The 19529-nt window shown below is 44.5% G+C and overlaps 1 protein-coding gene across 3 annotated transcripts; it reads left to right on the forward strand.

Annotated features, from left to right (window-relative positions):
* Window positions 1-1470: 1470 nt before the first annotated feature.
* On the forward strand, window positions 1471-18943 carry ampd2b (adenosine monophosphate deaminase 2b). 3 transcript variants are annotated; one of them, XM_048242036.1, is made up of 18 exons: window positions 1471-1766; window positions 10325-10449; window positions 10599-10729; window positions 11260-11328; window positions 11503-11614; window positions 11774-11960; window positions 12195-12336; window positions 12533-12622; window positions 12799-12928; window positions 13261-13455; window positions 15169-15300; window positions 16084-16247; window positions 16455-16581; window positions 16681-16844; window positions 17112-17232; window positions 17385-17558; window positions 17720-17830; window positions 18169-18943. In XM_048242036.1, the coding sequence occupies exons 1-18, from the start codon at window positions 1682-1684 to the stop codon at window positions 18382-18384; spliced, it is 2475 nt and encodes an 824-aa protein (XP_048097993.1). In that variant the 5' UTR covers window positions 1471-1681; the 3' UTR covers window positions 18385-18943. The 3 variants fall into 3 exon arrangements, with proteins under 3 accessions (XP_048097993.1, XP_048097995.1, XP_048097994.1); XM_048242038.1 differs by lacking the exon at window positions 1471-1766 and adding an exon at window positions 3585-3664; XM_048242037.1 differs by lacking the exon at window positions 1471-1766 and adding an exon at window positions 6184-6543.
* Window positions 18944-19529: the final 586 nt, after the last annotated feature.

Below are 19529 nucleotides of genomic sequence, written 5' to 3' on the forward strand. Positions count from 1 at the left end.
CTTGCCGTAGTTTAGAGACTTTCAATTCTGATCTGAGAAATCAGATCAGCGTTGTCAGTCTCACACATGCAAATATAGAATGCCAGAGGGGAATGTAATGGTTTTGGTTATAGGTTTTTGTCCAAAGTGACTTACAAATAAAACAATACAATAGTTAAATTAACAGTGAACAGTTTTAAAAAGTTGGTAAGACTACATTAAGGAGAAAAGCAATAATAAACAATAATGTCAATGCAATCAATAGCCTAATAAAAATAAACAAATAATATAATATAATATAATATAATATACAAACCATAACTCATAAGAAACACTTAATTAACTAAGTGCATGCTGAACAGATGTGACTTTAGACCCAAAACGATATGGATGTATCCTATAGTAGGCAGGGGTGTGATTGAGTGCCTTTATTTAATTTCACTCAAACCCTGCCTTCAGCTTTATAACACATAATACAACTTGCCATCGTAATAATTTGCTTTTAAGACTGAAGCATTATGCTATAGAAACAGATTACAGAAATGCTATAAGGATATGTTGCCATTGTGCTGGCTAGTTGTACTGAACTGCATTCTCTGAATCCTGCTAGCAGCGTCACCCCACAGGTTTTTTAGATGGGCTGCTTCTGTCACTAGCTATCCAGTCAGAGCTGCTGGGCACTGGAGCTTTTGTTATGTAAAAGGGCCTCAAAGCACATAGTTGGTGGGATTCCATATGTGCTGTCATCTGCATTTCATGGGGCTGTCTGCACTGGACTGCACTGCTCTCTGTCTCTTTCTTTCTCTTCCTCTCTATCTCTTTCTCTCTGTCTCTCTCTCTTTCTCCATTTCTCTTCCTCTCTGTCTCTCTTTCTCTTCCTCTCTATTTCTCACTGTCTCTCTCTCTGTCTCTATTTCTCTTCCTCTCTATTTCTCTCTTCCCTCTCTCTTTCTATCTCTATTTCTCTCTCTCTCGCTCTCTGTATGTCGCTCTCAAGACATTTTGTAACGTATGTAGAATTATCACATGAAAGTGTGATAAGTTGTTCGCCCACACATGATTTTTCTTTGGCCCAATTTGTTGTTCCCGCCAAGCAATGTACCACCTGTCTTGTCTCATGCTGACACAGTTGTTAATGTGAAATGTACCCTGTGACCCAGATAATATTCACTTAATTCTCTTCTCTGATGTTGGCTTCTGTCTGTCTCATCTATGGTCATATGAAACAGTGATGATTCAGAGATATAACTTTTTATATTTTTTTCTGTCTCAGGCAATTATGCATCTATGTAGACTGGATGGGCTGCTGACACCTAATTTCACAGTTGCCATGGCAACAGAGCGGGAGGGCGCTCGCCGTGTTTAGAGGGAAGAGTAGTAGATGCAGCACTATCAGCCTCATGATGAGAGAGAGAAATGGAGGGAGGGAGGGAGGGATGGATGGATGGATGGAGGGAGGAGGAGCCAGTGCCTCTGCAGCGTGGAAGAGTGGGGGACTCTGGGCAGCCCATGCTGGAACATCCCCTACTGCAATAAAACCCCCTGAGGACACGCAGTCTGCTTGCTGCCACCTCTCCTCTCCTCCGCTCCTCTCCTCTCCTCCACTCCTCCGTGCTTCTCTCCATCTTCTCTTCCGACACTCGTCTAGGTTCGTCTGACTCCCGTCTTCACCTCACTCGCCACGGAGCCACAGAAGACGAAAATGTCCTCCAAGCTGCCTCCAGGCAAACCGAAGCCCACGTCTCCGTTCAGGAAAAGGGGCAGCCTGCAGTACACCGCCGGCTCTGGTAAGGGCAAGCCCTCCTGGATAAGGGCTCTTGGGTTGTTTTTGTCTGTGGTGTGTGTGTGTGTGTGTGTGTGTGAGAGAGGGGGGACACTGATAATGTGTTTGTTGTTGTTCTTTTTTAATGTATGCATATTTGTGTGTATGTGTTATGACTGCGTAATTTAATCTACATAAGAGTCACATGGAGATGTATGAAGACCATGCTATTACTGAAATTGTGTTTTACTTATCCTGACATTTCGTGACTTCCCTCAAGTGGCTGAGCTGAATGTGGTCTACCCACTCACTTACTGCGTACGAGTTGGTAATCTCAGGACCTGTTGATTAGAGAGTGAACAGAGACACTTCTCAACAACTTTAATCATCTCAGTACAGGCAGAGACTTTTCATTGATCTGTATAACCTGTCTAAGACTGTATACTGTGTAGGCTAATTACAAGAATCCATTTATCATATTACATCAGAAAAGACTATTACCCCACACACCCCGGCTGTAATATGATGATTACTCATAAAAAGAAACCCATGATATATCCTTAGATTGATAAGTAATCTAAGGACATGATGATAATGTCATTTTCTCTTACTTTATTCCATCTGAAAATATAATTTTATTGCCTTAAAGAAGTACAGGGACAGTATATTGTAAGTCTGACTAAGAATAATTTCAAAGCATCTCAACATGCAATTAAGATGTGTATCTTGTCACTCTTACATAAGCTTTATGTAAGGATTCATTTTACAAGATATTCTTTGTTTGGTTTGAAAAGCACTCAATTCAGGGTCTCCTCTCCACAACAAGCTGTTGCCAGAGTTTCAGATGAATCCAATTGAATCTCTCAATAGGATTGGCTCTCGCTAAATATACTTTCCAACTCTGTGAACCTGGCACAACAAATATCCCCCAATTTTCCTTTATTAAATTCCAGCTGGTCTATTCAGTTGGCCTTTTTTTTCATTGTGGCAGTCCCAGAGAATGACATCAGTCCTCAGCCCCTTGTGAAGCATCTCTGTGCCATATCGGCCATGATCAAATGTGCTTCGCCGCACATCTGAAGCCAGAGAGCCTGCAGCAGCAGCACCTCACTGCACAGCCACAATTACACAAGCTCTGCGGCGTTTGCAACGGCAAGATGAAATAATTGCCAGCGCAGTTGCTCACAGCAGGTGGTCAAACACTGTATGCTATGCGGAATAGTGACTGTAATAGTTCTGTCTCGTGTCAACAATTATCTTTTTTAATGAAATGATAATTATCAGAGCTGTAGTGGTCTCCAAAGCTCATCAGAGCTGTTTTATCTGTTTGGTGAAGGGAGATGCAATTAAGCTCTTGATGTGATAAAAGTGTGTGTGTGTGTGTGGGGGTCTGTTCTGTAATCCAGGTCCATCAGTATCTCTAACACGACACACAGGCGATGTGTTTATACTACCATTAATCTCAGGCAAGTTTTTCTCTTTTGCTCGTTGGTCGTGTCTGTTTATAATGAGGCACCTTTGTTCAGTTTATCCCCCATATCTGTTTTGCTCAACCGACAGAGGTTATGACATGATTATTTGTTGGTCTAAGGTGTGCTGCAAATAAGTGAGTCCTGACCCGCCTTCCTCAGTAGCCTCCACACTTTGTTATGACCGACCAGGCAGCCCTTCCTGCTCAGCCCAATAGGTTAGCTGGGAGTTATGAGCAAGCGGCTGACCTCTGGACTATGGGAGTGGGCAGGGAGTTTCCTTCTGTCAGCTCTTCAGCTCTTAGTCACTGCTGACGGGGAAGCTTCTGTCTTTTTGACAGAGCAGCTCTGTCTGGTTGACCTCTGCAGTAAAGCCATTACCATCTACATCAAGGAAAGGGACTCTGTGAGAGGCACCTCCCTGGCTCTCTTGCCTCACTCCATTGCACAGAAGGTACAATTCTCGTCCTTAAACCACCAGAGCTCAGTTGAATTGGACTATTATAACATATTATATGCAATTACAGTTTATTCGGTTTTTCATGAGTGAATATTGGTAATTCAGTTTGTTGGTTTACTGGATCATAAATAGAGTAGTACTGAGTAATGGCCAGTAGAGGGAGTGAGAGAGGGGAGATATACCTGTCTAGGGGCCTATGTTTACCACAGCTGATGAATGGGTGCAGTGAAAATCAAGGCAGCAGCGCCAAACATAATAGCAGCAATCATACTACATTGTGAGTGAGGAAGGTTAAATTAGACTCCATGCTTTAGTTTAAGACATCTGTGCTTGCCTTGATTTAAAAGCAGGTTCCGGTGCAGATGGGTTCTTTTTTAGGAGTAAAATTGGTGTGTGGCGTAACATGAATAGCATGAATTAAACAGCATGAGTGGAGTATATGATGTGTGTGTGTGTGTGTGTGTGTGTCAATTTTTAATTTAAATTTCAATTTAATTTTGCTTATAGAGCGCCAAAACATTACACATGTCTCATGGCGCTTTACAGAGTGTTAGACAATCAGAGCAAAGAAAAGAAAAGAAAAGAAAAGAAGGCCCATGAGTAACAGGGGCGAGGAAAAACTCCCTAGAATTGGAGATACATATAGGAAGAAACCTCCACGACTCAAGGGCCTGACCCATCTGCCTAGAGTCAGTTACGGAACAGTAAGGCCTGTATACATGATAAATCCATAAGTTAGTCAGATGTAGAAAATAGAACATGGTGTTTAAAGACACCTGAGGTGTATGTTACAAGAGGTGGTATAAGTATATATACTCTTTTGATCCCGTGAGGGAAATTTGGTCTCTGCATTTATCCCAATCCGTGAATTAGTGAAACACACACAGCACACAGTGTACACACAGTGAGGTGAAGCACACACTAATCCCGGCGCAGTGAGCTGCCTGAATCAACAGCGGCGCTCGGGGAGCAGTGAGGGGTTGGGTGCCTTGCTCAAGGGCACTTCAGCCGTGCCTACTGGTCGGGGTTTGAACCGGCAACCCTCCGGTTACAGGTCCGAAGTGCTAACCAGTAGGCCACGGCTGCCCCCAAATATGCCCCCATATGGTTACATATCCGGTATGATGATGCATTCATCCTGTTTAGTGTCAGAAAGTTCAAATGGTCCAGTGTAGGAAATGGAATTGTCCAGGGGGTTTAGGAGTTGTCATAGGACAAGTGGTGGGTCGCTAGGCTGTGTGTGTGTGTGTGTGTGTGTGTACACTTCTGCATCTAAGCATGCATGGATATATGCAAGTATGTTTGAGTGTGTGATGCTCGTCCTTATGATTTTAATGCTCTTCTTGCTGTTCAGCCGCTCAGCACAGCTGGGTTGTACATCAAAAAAGCTGTTTTAGGTGTTATCCCCATTTTAAGTGTTTTTCCTGCTGGTGCTCCTCTTATGCTAATGCAACACTGCATCCAGCGTGAAAAGCTTTCAGGGACACACACACACACACACACACACACACACACACACACACACACACACACACACACACACACACACACACACAAAGGGAGGCCTCAAACATAGCAGATGTTCGTCTATGCAGAGGTGTTTCCAAACCACATCAATGTGATGAGCTCCTTTGTTCCACGGAACAGAGCTCTATATCACCGCTTGTTCTCCATTCTGCAGAGCCTGAAAGAACTTGCATTGGTTCTTCAGATAAGACACGCCGAGACTATCAGCTTATCAATGGCTCACTTGATTTATGAATGGCGCTCCACCCTGGACCTTAATATGTGACTATGTGATAGTAAAAGAGAGATGGCCATGCTCCTTCATCAGAGATAAAAGCACAGGGATGAATAGTTGTCCCTTCCCTATTGTCTTGCCTTGGCTGATACTCAATGAGCTGGAAGAATCTTTCAAAACGATTTAGACTATGTCCCCTAAATTGCAGTGAAAGCTATTTCTGAATTATGCCATCTCATTTCAATCAAACAAGAAAAATTTAAACTGGTGTTTGGATTTTGGCTGAGGTATGAAAGTACTGCAGTTTTCTGCATCCATTTATTCTATCCTCTGCTGTACCCTCTGTAACATGAAGCTTTACTCTGTTTATCTCCAAGCACAATGGTGAATGACATACAGAGATGACTAAGATCAATTGTGTGCTCCGTCTGTCTCTCAAAGGCATAATCTCATCTTTTACCGCTCTCTAATACCCTCTATATCGACCTACTGTGAAACGCCTATACACACACTCACATGCGCTATTTCACATCACAAGCACTGCAGTCCCAGATAGCAAAACACGGAAGGGGAGGAGAGGGGAAGAGATAAAAAAAACAGAAGGGGGGTTCTGAGATGCAACACTCACTCTGCTTTGCAGCTCAATCAAGCACACCCATGATGCTGCTGAGTGTCCTCCCCCCCTGCCTCAGTAGCCCACGTGGTACGCTCCGCACAGGCTGCCTGAGATATTTAAATGAGCAGGGCAGCCAGTGACTGAGGGAGGCTTGTATGCACACAGACAGCTGGCTAGGACCAAGCATGAAGCCGAGGGGGGTCACAGAAGAGGGAGAGTGCATGGGAAGACAACAGCAGCATAACCTCCTGCACAAACAGAAAGAGTGACTGAGGGCAAGCGTGCCTCAGTGTCAGGGCTAGTGTGTGTGTATATATGATTGTGTGTGTGAGAGTGTGTTTGTATGCATACGTGAGCGGGTAGAGGCTCCTCTCTCACTGGACAGAGCTGCAGCAGCCATCTAGCCATCCAGCCAGTCGCAGGCTTACTGGGCATGCTCCATCTCTCTACATGCGCACAGGCTCTCGCCCGGCCAGCTGCCACATCACTCAGCAGCAGCAGCGCTAGAGAAGAGAGGTATGCAACAACAACAACAACAACAGAAAATAATACTTCCATCCGCCGCTCTCCCTTGCTCTCTCCTCCTTTTCTCTCTCTCTCTTTCTCTGAGGACATCTCCTCCTTTCCCCTAGTCCTATTCCTCCCCTCCCCTCCCCTCCTCTCCTCTAACCTGCTGTTTTTCCACTGGTCCTCCCATGGGAGCAATGCAGTCTTGTTTGTATGAGGAAGGTGAGATGGCTGGGATGGACAAAGGATGTTAACTATGTGGGCTTGTGTGTATGTGTGTTTGTATACTATATGGGCTTGTGTGTATGTGTGTTTGTATACTATATGGGCTTGTGTGTTTGTATACTGTGTGTGTGTGTGTGTTTACTATGTGGGCTTGTATGTATGTGTGTGTGTGCGTCTGTGTGTTTCTGCATGTGTGTGATTACAATGGCCATCTTTGCAATGCTCTTTTTGTCTAAAATGAGAACACAATCCAATTACGTCAATATATCAGGTGATGACAACCCAAGCGACTTGATATCCAAGCTGATTGGGACTGATGGCTGAGGAAAGAGCGTTGTGAGGCTAATTTCCAGGTGTCCGGTGATTGCATTATCAAGTACAAAACCGCACAGAGAACCGCTCAATAGCCTTGTTAACATGGGTGTTTTGCTTTCTGAAAGTCCTCCCTGTGACCTCTCAACCTTGCCGCCGGGGCCATATTCTGGAGGGTCATAAAACTACTCCATAATGCTTTCAACCCCTGAGAGACATGTCGATCTCTGCTGTCATGTAAGTGCACTTCGGCTTCTCAGTTACAGGTTATCTGTTTGGCTATGACTAAAAGATAGTACTGTAATAGAGATCGAAATGACAAAGCTGGTAGCCATCAGACATCTCTCTCTTGCCCTCTCCCCTTTACATATGTACAGTATACCCCTCTGTAATTCTCAGTATGCAAAATGACAATCATATGCAATATTAATCTCACATCCAGTTGACCTTTAGGTTGCCTTCTTAGGAACTCTCTGACAATTACATTTGTTCCCTTGCTAACAGCTAATTACATTATCACAGTTACCTAACAAGTTCAGGCCTTGTCGTGTTTCCTCTAAAATGCAGAAAAAGCTGGATGCGTGTTAATGAGGCATCCCACTGAGCAGAACACAAAAGCACTGCTGTAGTCTCGGCGTCTTATTCTAAGATGTCTGACGTCACATAAGCTGGACATGACCGCAGTTACTCTGCAAGTTTGTTGAGCCAGCCGCATCTGTGAAATATGTTTCCCCATTGGATTTCCTTTTCGGTGTGCTTTACTCCGAAGTGGGATGAAAACTGTGTTGTGTAACCAGAACGTCGGGCTAAGCCAAATATAGCAGCCATTAGGAGATTAGAGTCAGCGCCGGCAGCCTCAGCTGTCTTTGCCGCTGGCCGTATCCTGCCTGCCCTCTATGCCGCCGGACGCAGCTCGCGCCACCAATATGCCCTCTTAGCTGCCAGACGCCTCTCTGATCCACTCGGCAGAGATGCCCAGTAGACGCCAACAGGCCCATCACATACGATTTACAAAGCATGTCCACACAAGGACTGATGTATCGCCTCCAGTGATGAGAGGGCCGCTCAGAGGAGGACAGTGGTCAAGGAGTGTGGCAACAGGGCTGAGGACAGAGGACAGAACCTCACTGGCCTTAAACGGCACCAGTGTTAAAGGCACATGCAGCACTGTCCATCTCTGTGGTTGGGCTGAGGTGCTAATGCAGCATCTGGTGTGCTGTTCTGTAATTGGAGTTCAGTGACGGCTGCTGGCTCTGAAACAGTTCTGGAACGTGGAATCTGATCCGGAACGTTCTGTCCGTCCCAGAATGGGCCGAGTGGGATGTTCTCTCATCAGACCCTCTTTGAGAGCACGGGTCTCTCTCACTCTAGGTCTGTGGTGCTGTTGAGAGAGAGAAAGTGCTCTCTCTCTCTCTCTCTCTCTCTCTCTCTCTCCATCCCCCCCCTCTCTCTCCCCTTTCCTACCACCCTCCCTCCCTCATTGACCCCTGCCAGTATCTTTCTCTCTCTCTCTCTCTCTCTCTCTCTCTCTCTCTCTCTCTCTCTCTCTCTCTCTCTCTCAGAGCAGCAGTGATTCAGCATAGTGAAGTGGGAGGTGATGAGGAGGCGAGAGAGCCTGGAAAACAAACAGTGATGCTGCGTGAGAGAGCGTGAAAGAACAAAATGGATAGATGTAGTAGAAAAGAGAGAGGGGGGGGGGTTGGCTGCTCTTAGTTCTGCACTCATATTTCCCTCGTGGAGGCTGTCTGTGTATCTCTGGGGGAAATGCAGGCTTCACAGTTAGTCCTAATGGCCTCACGCGGCTCCTTGTTTGCACACCGCTTGGTCCTCGTGGAGAGCAATTAGGGCGGCCAAGCAGACGCCCTCATTATGATCGTTGATTAGCACTAGCCCAGTGACTGTGAAGTCAGGCCCAGTGAATCACTGAACAATCTGACAGAATAAAATTGAGTGATGGACAACTTCAACCTCTGAATCAAGAGGAAGAATTCAGAGTTGTGTCCCTGTTATGACCAAACAGTTGCAGTTTTATAGGTATCCCATAAATGGCATTTATAGAAGCACAGCCTATAAAAGCCTCCTGTCCATCTCCTGCTTTTGTCTAGCACCAATGCACAATTTGACAGCTTATTGTCAGGTTTATGCCGGTATAACACCAAAGCACATTTTGTGTAATCCCATCAGGATGACTTGCTCATCACTATCTAAGCTGTAAATAATTCAAATCTGTGACACTAATCAAATGCTCTCTTGGCCTCACTAATTACAACTCATGCATTGTAATTACTGTTTAAATGAACTATGCAGCATCGACTAAGTTGGCACTTAGCTCTGAAACTCAAATGTACCATTAACATATTTACTGTGCCTTCATAGACTGGAATGCTTGTGATTTCAGAGTCTCTAAAGTGTTTGAATGTTCAGAATAGCTACATCCCTCAACTCAGTGACCTGGTTACTTGTGACTGAGCCTGCCAGTTAGCATATTTTAATCGAGCAAGCTCTGGCCTCAAAACCCTAAAGCCTGGCTGGGTCCAGCCTGTGGGCCTTCGCAGTTGCGCTCTCTCCGAATGAGCGATCCCGCTGGTTAATTGTGGGCAGCGGTCCCTCTGACTCTGCAGCAGCGGTGATGAAATATTCAGCAGCAGTGTGAATATTTCATAGGGGACCACAGTTTAGGAACATTAATATCCTGTCCATGGACCAGCCTTGTGCGTGACACGCTGACACCGGAGACTCCGGGCTCAACATGTGTGCCTGGGGCAGTGGTGGAGACAACAGTGGGCCTTCAGCATTCCTCAGAGCTATGAGATATCAATGCATGCAGACACAAGCGTGGCAACAAGTGCAATGGAGAGACAGTGCGCTGCATTTACCGGTGAGTGGCCACAGCTCGCTGTTCCACCTGAATGGCCCATTGTCTCCGGAGGCGCAAACAGCTGCTGACCACTCATGCTCACTTAGCGTTGCAACCCCACCCCACCCACGACTTGGTCAGCGCTTACCAGCCAGTCCCCAGAACCACTGTTTACAATCCAGCTGGCTGGACATTGCCACAGCACACTTGCGACAAACCTCTGAATCTTCAGCAGACTGGTGTTTAACTCTCTCATTTCTAGAAGAGGTGGGTGGGTGGTGCGGATTGAGGTTGACAGGTTGGTATTGGTGAAACAGTTCTTTGATGGATCTCTCCTTCTCTCTATTCCACCTCTCTCTTCCTCCCTCCCTCCCTCCTTCTCGGTCTCTTGATCAGATCTCCGTGCTGGCCGTCACCTACTCACTTCGCAGCACTCGTTGCCTGGAAACCCTCTGGCCCTCAAGCATTGCCCTATCGACCTGCGCACCTCCATGGACGGCAAGTATAAAGAAATTGCAGAGGTGAGCACCTATCATCAACAAAGCCAAAACACACAAGGTTTCCTTGACTACCCGTCTGTCTGAATTTATGAGCATGTTATATGATGTCTGATAATTCCCTGACCAGTCGTGTGCTTGTGGCCCTGGCCCCTGTGCTGGTGTGTCCATAGGAGCTATTCTCCCGCAGTCTGGCGGACAACGAGATGCGCAGCGCTCCCTATGAGTTCCCTGAGGACAGCCCCATCGAGCAGCTAGAGGAACGGCGCCAACGACTAGAGAGACAGATCAGCCAGGACGTCAAGTAAGAGAGGCTCACTCACGCTCTCTCTCTCTCTCTCTCTCTCTCTCTCTCTCTCTCTCTCTTGCACACTTTCTTTCTTTCTCTCTCTCACACTCTTTCTTTCTCTCTCTCTATCTCCATCTCTCTCTCACTCTTTCTTTCTCTCTCTTGCACTCTTTCTTTCTCTCTCCCACTCTTTCTCTCTCTCTCCCCCTCTCTTTCATAACAAGTGCTATTATTTGATGTGCTCGTTTGCCTGGTGATTACAAATTATGGTGTCTTTTAAGAGCTGAGGATTTGTGCAAGTACAGGATTTTTGGATTATTAAATTAAATTTGCACAAGATTAAAAAAAAAAAGCCTACAAATGTTATTTTAATGAAAGGGATGCGGCTGCTTTTGCATCAGACTCACATAAATGTTTCGCCGTTCATATTGCAAAAGAGAAGAGAGAGGAGCGAGGCATCAGCAGCTGACGCAGCGAGCAGACCTCTCAGTGCGCTAATGTCTTTCGGCCCGTTCATCACTGTTCTCCATTTGTTTGCTCATCAGGCATGAGCCCGATATCCTACTGCGAGCCAAGCAGGAGTTCATGAAAACCGACAGCGCAACAGACCTGGAGTAAGTGCTCTCTCTCTCTCTCTCTCTCTGCTTCTTTATCATCACATTCAGTTTTGCTTGATCAGAGAAAGAATTGGAGTTGCACTCTTTTGAGCATGTGTTAATGGCTGTTCATTGTTTTGTTATTGATTGGCTGAAGTTGAAGCTTACTTGGTCCCTTTGTCACCTCATCAGACTTCTGAAAGAGCAAACTCAAGCTTCCATGGACGCGTGTCCCACTGAGAGAGAGATGCCTCCAGAGAGGGAGTACCAAAGGGTTGCCATCTCTGGAGAGGAGAAATGTGGGGTCAGTATTCGGCCAGGATACCGATAATTACAGTAGCTTCCACACATTAATATTGTATTACACAGAACTATTAGACAAACAGGCCCTGGTTTACGGGTCATTAACTAATGACACTAGCAGCTGTGGCTAACGCGTTTTGCGAACTTTGCATTTTTGCAGGTTCCTTTCACAGATCTACTAGATGCTGCCAAGTGTGTAGTGAAAGCCCTGTTTATCCGGCAGAAGTACATCTCTCTGTCCATGCAGAGTTTCTGCAGGACCACGGCGCGCTACCTGCAGGAGCTGGCCGAGAGGCCCCTGGACCTGCCAATGTACGAGGAGATCCCGGAGACCTCGCTCACGTCAGGTACAGCTCTCTTGCATGGCTCACGGATTAAGCAAAACATTTGTGAACAGCGCCTCTGTAACTGTCGTGACAGACTTTCAGGATGTGTGTTCGTGAAGTGACAGTTAATAACCACAAGTTTTGGGTCACAAGTTGTGAGCCTCTGTTGCACCTGTATGAAGCACTTGCACTTGTACTTGAAAGCGGTTATAAGTACTGATCTGTGATGTGACCTGACATGTTTGTGTTCCACAGATGCCCCTGTGGACTCCCCGGTGTCTGAGACCCACCCTTATGAGAACATGGACCCCACCAGCATGCCCTCTGACATGGGCTACGGGTGCAAGTCGGTGAACGGAGTCATTCATGTATACACAAAGAAGAGCACTATGGACATGTGAGAGGCTTTTACAGCATCTTCCTCTGTAACATTCAACTACATAACTGTGAACGCATTAGATTCAAGTCCACATTACCGTTGTTAGAGTAATTTCAGTACACGGTAGGGCCTACATCAGCAGCCATACATACGTGCCTGCGTTGTTGTAATTATGAGGTATGCACATATGTGTACATTTACCTCCATGCATCAGGAGCACAGAGTTGGACCTCCCTTACCCAGACCTGAAAGAGTACATTGCTGACATGAATGTTATGATGGCCCTCATTATCAATGGACCAGTGTAAGTACATGTGACCTACAATTAGCATCTGTTGTTTTGAAAAATAGCTTTCTCTACCAATTATAAAATGTTATAGCAAGTTATATATAACAAAATATAGCAAGCTTATTTCACTATAGCTAACAGCACTTCAGACTGGACTTACGCATTGGGTCTCTGACATTTGGTCCACACAGGAAGTCCTTCTGTTATCGCCGCCTGCAGTACTTAAGCTCTAAGTTTCAGATGCACATCTTGCTCAATGAGATGAAGGAACTGGCGGCTCAGAAGAAAGTTCCTCATCGAGACTTCTACAACATCCGTAAGGTGAGTCTGTGGCCAAAATGACAAAGCAGTAATATAGACATTGCATTGCATTGCATTACATTACATTTGGCTGACACTTTTTTAGCCAAAGCAACTTACAACATGGTAAACAGTTCAAAGCTTTAAAACAATTCTCACAGCAATTCTAGAACAATTTAAAACAATTAGAAGGTAGAGTACAATAAGAAAAGTGCATCAATGAGTGCTGTTTTTATACAGTTAAGTGTCAGTTCTAGTCAGGTGATTACACTGTTATCTGATATCTCTAAATAAACAAATACCCTAGCTATTATGATGAAATGTGACATCAGTCTGCTGTGCTTATTCTCCAGGTGGACACACATATCCATGCGTCATCCTGCATGAACCAGAAGCACCTACTCCGCTTCATCAAAAGGGCCATGAAGAAGTATCCGGGGGAGATTGTGCATGTGGAGAGGGGTAGAGGACAAACGCTCATGGAGGTGTTTGAGACCATGAACCTCACAGCCTACGACCTGAGTGTGGACACACTGGACATGCATGCGGTGAGTGGTTGCTTAGAGGCCAACAGGGAGCGATGCCGAGAGGGTTGTTTGACTGATGAGGAGAAGTGTTAAATTTGAATTTATTCATTCAACTACATTAATGGTTTACATTTGTAAACAGAATTGTATAAAAGACAATTATGACCATGAAGCAGGACTGGTTATTAGCGAAGCGGCGGTCATATAGGTTTAGTCAGATTTTTTTTTTTTTTTTTTCTTGGTGGGCATGTAACCCCACATGGATAGCATAGAACCATCGTTTTTCGTTTTGATCTGTAGTCCCCCGGCTGGACTGGACCCCCCGAAAGGAGGGTAGGGCAGACACAGTTTTCTCGAAAACCGTAGGGTTTAGGAGGACCATTTTTTTTTGTATGTTGATCTCAAGGGGCCATGTCAACCCATTCCATAACCACTCATTTCATGTATAAGCCACCTAGTTAAACACAAAAAAGTAAAAATGAGGTGTTGTAATTGAAGGTATCTGTGACCTAACATAGTCAAAACTGCACGAAATTGGAAGTGTAGGATCATTATGACACCCTCTGTATGCACGCCAAGTTTTGTGGAATTCCGTTCATGGGGGCCACACAATAAATTAATTTATGTTACTATACACCAACTGGCCTGTAGGTGGCCGGAGACAGTTTTCTGTGAATATCTTGAGAACCCGTAGGGCCTAGGAGGTCCACCTTTTTATGTATGTTGGTCTTAAGAGGGCATGTCAACCCATCCCATTACCACTTATTTCATGTATAGCGCCACCTAGTTAAAAATTAAAAAGCAAAAAATTAGGTGTTTTCATCACAATATCTCTGGCTGGCAAGGTCAAAACTGCACAAAATGAAAAGTGTAGGATCATTATGACACCCTCCGAATGCATGCCAAGTTTTGTGTACTTTCGTTCATGGGGGGCCTTACAATAAAATAATTTATGTGTACATTTAGTGACGCACACCAACAAGGATTCCGGGACACTGAAAGACCAGGGTACACAAAACTTGGTGGGCATGTACCCCACATGGATAGCATGGAACCGTCATTTTCGTTTTGATCTGTAGCCCCCTGGACTGGACCCCCGAAAGGAGGGTAGGGCAGACACAGTTCTCTGTGAATATCTTGAGAACTGTAGGGCCTAGGATGACCATTTTTTTCCGTATGTTTGCCACCAGGGGTCATGTTAACCCATTTCATGTGCACACATGTGCACAAACAGATACACACGCACACACACATACATTCACAGTAATCATACGTATGACACATACTCACACAGTAGACATATGTACGCTTGCATGCACAGGCACATATGCAGGCACACACACACACACACACACACACACACACACACACACACACACACACACACACACACTCACACCTACACACATAACATAAACATAACACAAACAATCAAGAATTTCTCAGAATTATGAACAGGCAAGATGGAGGTGGGGTTGTATAAAATTAATTTTACATGTGAAATCTATGAACTAATCATGTTTTGGTACTTGTTGTCTAGCAGATACCAGTGAGAATTGAGTGTGGATAATGCAATTTAGTGAGACAGTTAGAATCATATAGGCCTTTCAGCGTGATTTCTTTTTTGTGGAAAAAATGTCTGGACTGGGCGGCGGTCATATTTTGTACCGCTCTCCGGTACATCTAGTTTAGACAAGTGCAATTCATGACACATAATTGTTTGTTTTTTCACAGGACCGTAACACTTTCCATCGTTTTGACAAGTTTAACGCCAAATACAATCCCATTGGGGAGTCCATCCTGCGAGAGATCTTCATCAAAACTGACAACCATGTTGAAGGCAAATATTTTGCACATATCATCAAGGTAATTTCAAAATATGTACATTAAAAATAAAAAATAATTTAAAAATTTAAGTTCAGTGCAAATTTAAGTTCAGTGCATTTAAAGGAAAAATGGACAGTCATAACCACAAGTCTTTGTGTGGAAAGACTACAACATTTAAGCACCTTCTATATCACCGAAAACTAAACTCAACAAAATGTAAAGGAATGACAATATACAGCTTTGTATAGTATGCTGTGTGGTTACATAGTTCTTCCGTTTTTAATTTGTGGTTCTCAACCGGTGTGCCGTGAAGGAAGGAATGTGAGGTGTGCCTCGGAATTTTGTTGGGGTAGAGGGGTGTTTTCAAATGCGTTAATGACAGTTTCTTAATTTAAATAGTTTTGTTGGTAGTTAGAGATGCAACTTTTTTAAAATCTGGATTTTAGTAGGCTACCATATGTTGCAATTGCAATGTTCCAATTGCAATTTTGCAGATTTAGCGATTTAGCAACAATTTGGAAGTGACCATTTTCACAATTTTGCCAGCACCATTTCCCTTGCTGAGCAATAGAATAAAATCTCCTTTCCCAATCTGTGAATAATGTCATAACTTGCCTTTCTTTTCTGCTCAGCTCACAAACACTCATATGTATGGAAATGTATGGGCATATGAGAATAAAGACCTTATAGCCTATAATAACGTTTGTGACATTCATTATAATCAGTCAATGTGCCCCAAAAAGAGAACCTCTGGCCTAGAATATTTTGCTTGTATGCGTAATGGTCGCCTCCTGTTGATGAGACATTATATCTGCACTACAGGAAGTGATGGCAGACCTGGAGGAGAGCAAGTATCAGAATGTAGAGCTGCGTCTGTCTATCTATGGCCGTTCGAGGGATGAGTGGGACAAGCTGGCTAAGTGGGCAGTCAAACATGACGTCTACTCAGACAATGTGCGCTGGCTGGTTCAGGTGCCTCGTCTCTTGTAAGTCTCAGTTGTTTTTTTGTTGTTTTTTAAAGCAGATTAAAGTTGGTTGCAAACATATGGAATTTCTTCCGTTGTGCTTGTGTTTGCATTATGATTGTAGAACCTACGTCCTTGAAAAAGGATTATGTAATAAAAAAAATGGTTTGCATGACATTGCAATCCATAGCAAAGCTAGTCTGACCAGTTCCACCTCTGTCTCCACAGTGATGTGTACCACACCAAGAAACAACTGTCCAACTTTCAGGAGATGTTGGAAAATATCTTCATGCCACTGTTTGAGGCCACCATCAACCCCAGCAGCCACCCTGAGCTACACCTTTTCCTACAGCATGTGAGTATTACAAAGACAAAGTGTTAGGACCCAGAGAACTGTGGAAGTTCTGTGTTTTACTGAAGACCAGTATATCATTACTGTGAATCTTTGTTGTAGTTGGTGGGATTTGACAGTGTCGATGATGAGTCCAAACCAGAGCACCACATCTTTAACTTGGACAGTCCACTTCCTGCCAACTGGACGGAAGAGGACAACCCTCCTTATTCTTACTACCTCTACTACATGTATGCTAACATGACTGTGCTCAACCACCTACGCAGGTATGAGCCATAACGTATGACACACAAGTTGACCAAAAGGTTGCCATAAAAATCCACCCTCGTCACTTTATAGCAATACTGCCCTGGGCAAAAGAGCTTTCTAGAGCTTATATGTATTCAATCATTCTGTGAAAAATAAATAGAAAACTAGATTTAATGTACCAATGGTACTATCCTAAATGCATGTATTGTTATTTAGTACTACACAGAACTTCTACACAATAGCTTTACTTATCTAGTACTATATCTCACAACTCCCCTTCATAGGAGACGGAACTTCAACACGTTTGTGCTCCGCCCCCACTGTGGGGAGGCGGGCCCGATCCATCACCTGGTCTCTGGCTTCATGCTGTCTGAGAACATCTCGCATGGTCTCCTGCTGAGAAAGGTAAGAGCAATACTGCAGCACCCCCTTGCAAGCATCTAAATAGGAGTCTCTTGCATCGTAAGTAGAATGAGTCCAACTGTTTTCAGTGAGGGCAGCGGGACCACATGGTTGGGGCTTGATGTTGACCCCCTGTGTTCTGTGGACATTTCCAGGCTCCAGTGCTGCAGTATCTGTACTATCTGGCCCAGATTGGCATTGCCATGTCCCCTCTCAGCAACAACAGCCTCTTCCTCAGTTACCACCGCAACCCTCTGCCAGAGTACCTCTCCCGAGGCCTCATGGTGTCCTTATCCACCGATGACCCCCTCCAGTTCCACTTCACAAAGGTCACCATCTCAGCATCTCTTTTAAATAAGATGAACATTCGTGTTAGGCTGAAAATAAAAAACAAGGTTTTGTAAGAGTACACTAGCAGTATGGTTTGAACAAGATTTAACTTAAGTGTGCCTGTGTCTGTCTGTGCCTGTGTCTGTGGTCCATGCTGCAGGAACCCCTGATGGAGGAGTACAGCATCGCTGCGCAGGTGTGGAAGCTGAGCTCATGTGACATGTGTGAGCTGGCCAGGAACAGCGTACTGATGAGCGGCTTTACCCCCCAGGTGCACATTCCCCCTCCTCAACCCACACACCATGTATATGTATATTTATAATTTGATTCCACTTTACAAGTCAAATTTCATTAGGAATCAAATTTTCTGAATAATCCAGTAGATTAAAGCAGTCCAGCAATCTATCATGAGTTTTTACAGGTTCATGGGTACAGAAACACGCACACACACTCTCTCTACTTATTCGCTATTCCATGAATCACTTCACTTTCTTACACACACACACACACACACACGTACACATACTCTCTCTCTCTTGCTCTCTCCCTCCCTCTCCTCTCCCTCTCCCTCTCTCTCACTTTGACTGAGCCAGATCTCCTCCTCTGCAGGTCAAAAGTTACTGGATGGGGCCAGACTACTTCAGGGAAGGGCAGGAGGGCAACGACATCCGTCGCACCAATGTCCCTGACATCCGCCTGGCCTACCGCTATGAGACCATGTGTGAGGAGTTGAACCTCATCACCCAGGCCATACGTACGGAGGAACTCGAGACCATAGTGGAGGAAGGAACCCTCTCCATGGGCCCTGCACCAGGGGGCCAGTAAAGATGATTATTAAGTGAACACACATTCTCCTCATGGCTAATGAATGGAAGAGAAGGGCCAGTGTTCCACTGCATCTCTCCTGCAAAGGACCTCATGTGAATTTGTTATTGTAGTGCATCATGCAGTATGCGAGACCATCGACTTATCCCTTAAAACATGTCTCCCAAAAGAAATGATTCTGTACCTAATTTTCTACTTTTTGCTTTCCATCCTTGACTGTATTTTTTATTTTGTCATAGTCTGTTTGGTATGTTGTTGTGATTGTACTTTTGGACTTTATTAGATGATATCTCTTCCTGAAAGAATGTTGTTGTTGCCAGGAATTTCCCTGTCAGTTTTTGACTAAATGTGAGTAATATTTATTTCTAAAGAAGAGCATACTGAGTGAATACATGTGTATACAACTGGTTTGAGCTTGTTTCGTAATGTGGGAGAAATGGAGAGTTGGTTTGTGAACAAGGTCAAGACCACAAAGCTTAGAACTGACATAAGAATATATTTTCTTGCAAAGAAAACTGTCAAAACATGTATACTGAAGGCAATAAAAATATAAATTTTATGTTTTGCAATAAAATATTTGTATTTGTTTCACGACATGCAGTAAGCTCTTGTGGATTAGATTTGAGGTATATGTTCATGAGCAAATGTAAAGTGGGGTGGGCTGATAGAATGTCACTATCCTCTTAGACTCTAACCATATAACATGAGATGAGACAAATAGTCCGGTGGACAGAAAGGTGAACCCGGAAATGTTGAGTACACCAAAGTTTTATGATAGAAATATATATTATGGGTCCCCAGCATGCTGAAACTGCCGGATGCTAATTTGCATATGTTGGGCAATTTGTGTAATTCAACTAATTAGCATAAATTAGCATAATCGCCTATTTACTTACAACCGGACCCGCGTCACACAGAGCAGGTTGTTTGCGCCATGCCCCTTTTGAGGGGAAAACATTCCCTCAGAACAAGCCAGAGTGAACCGGTAGACATGTACCAACCACACAGCTAAGAACCCCTCCCTGAGTTTCTTTTGCCTACCATGCCCTCAAAAAAAATCCTGACAGAAGAAAATTATGGCTACAAGCCATAAGAAGAGAAGACCGTATGACACTTCTGGTCACTGAGTGGGGTTGTTGCACCAC

This window comes from Alosa alosa, chromosome 4 (genome assembly GCF_017589495.1).
Source record: "Alosa alosa isolate M-15738 ecotype Scorff River chromosome 4, AALO_Geno_1.1, whole genome shotgun sequence".
Lineage (NCBI taxonomy): Eukaryota > Metazoa > Chordata > Actinopteri > Clupeiformes > Clupeidae > Alosa > Alosa alosa.

What these genes read in the sequence shown, in the direction of transcription:
- ampd2b (XM_048242036.1), top strand. Translation starts at nt 1,682, where the DNA reads ATGTCCTCCAAGCTGCCTCCAGGCAAACCGAAGCCCACGTCTCCGTTC. An exon ending in ACTTCTACAACATCCGTAAG is followed by an intron (nt 12,929 to 13,260) that starts GTGAGTCTGTGG and finishes CTTATTCTCCAG; the next exon opens with GTGGACACACATATCCATGC. An exon ending in GTTCAGGTGCCTCGTCTCTT is followed by an intron (nt 16,248 to 16,454) that starts GTAAGTCTCAGT and finishes CTGTCTCCACAG; the next exon opens with TGATGTGTACCACACCAAGA.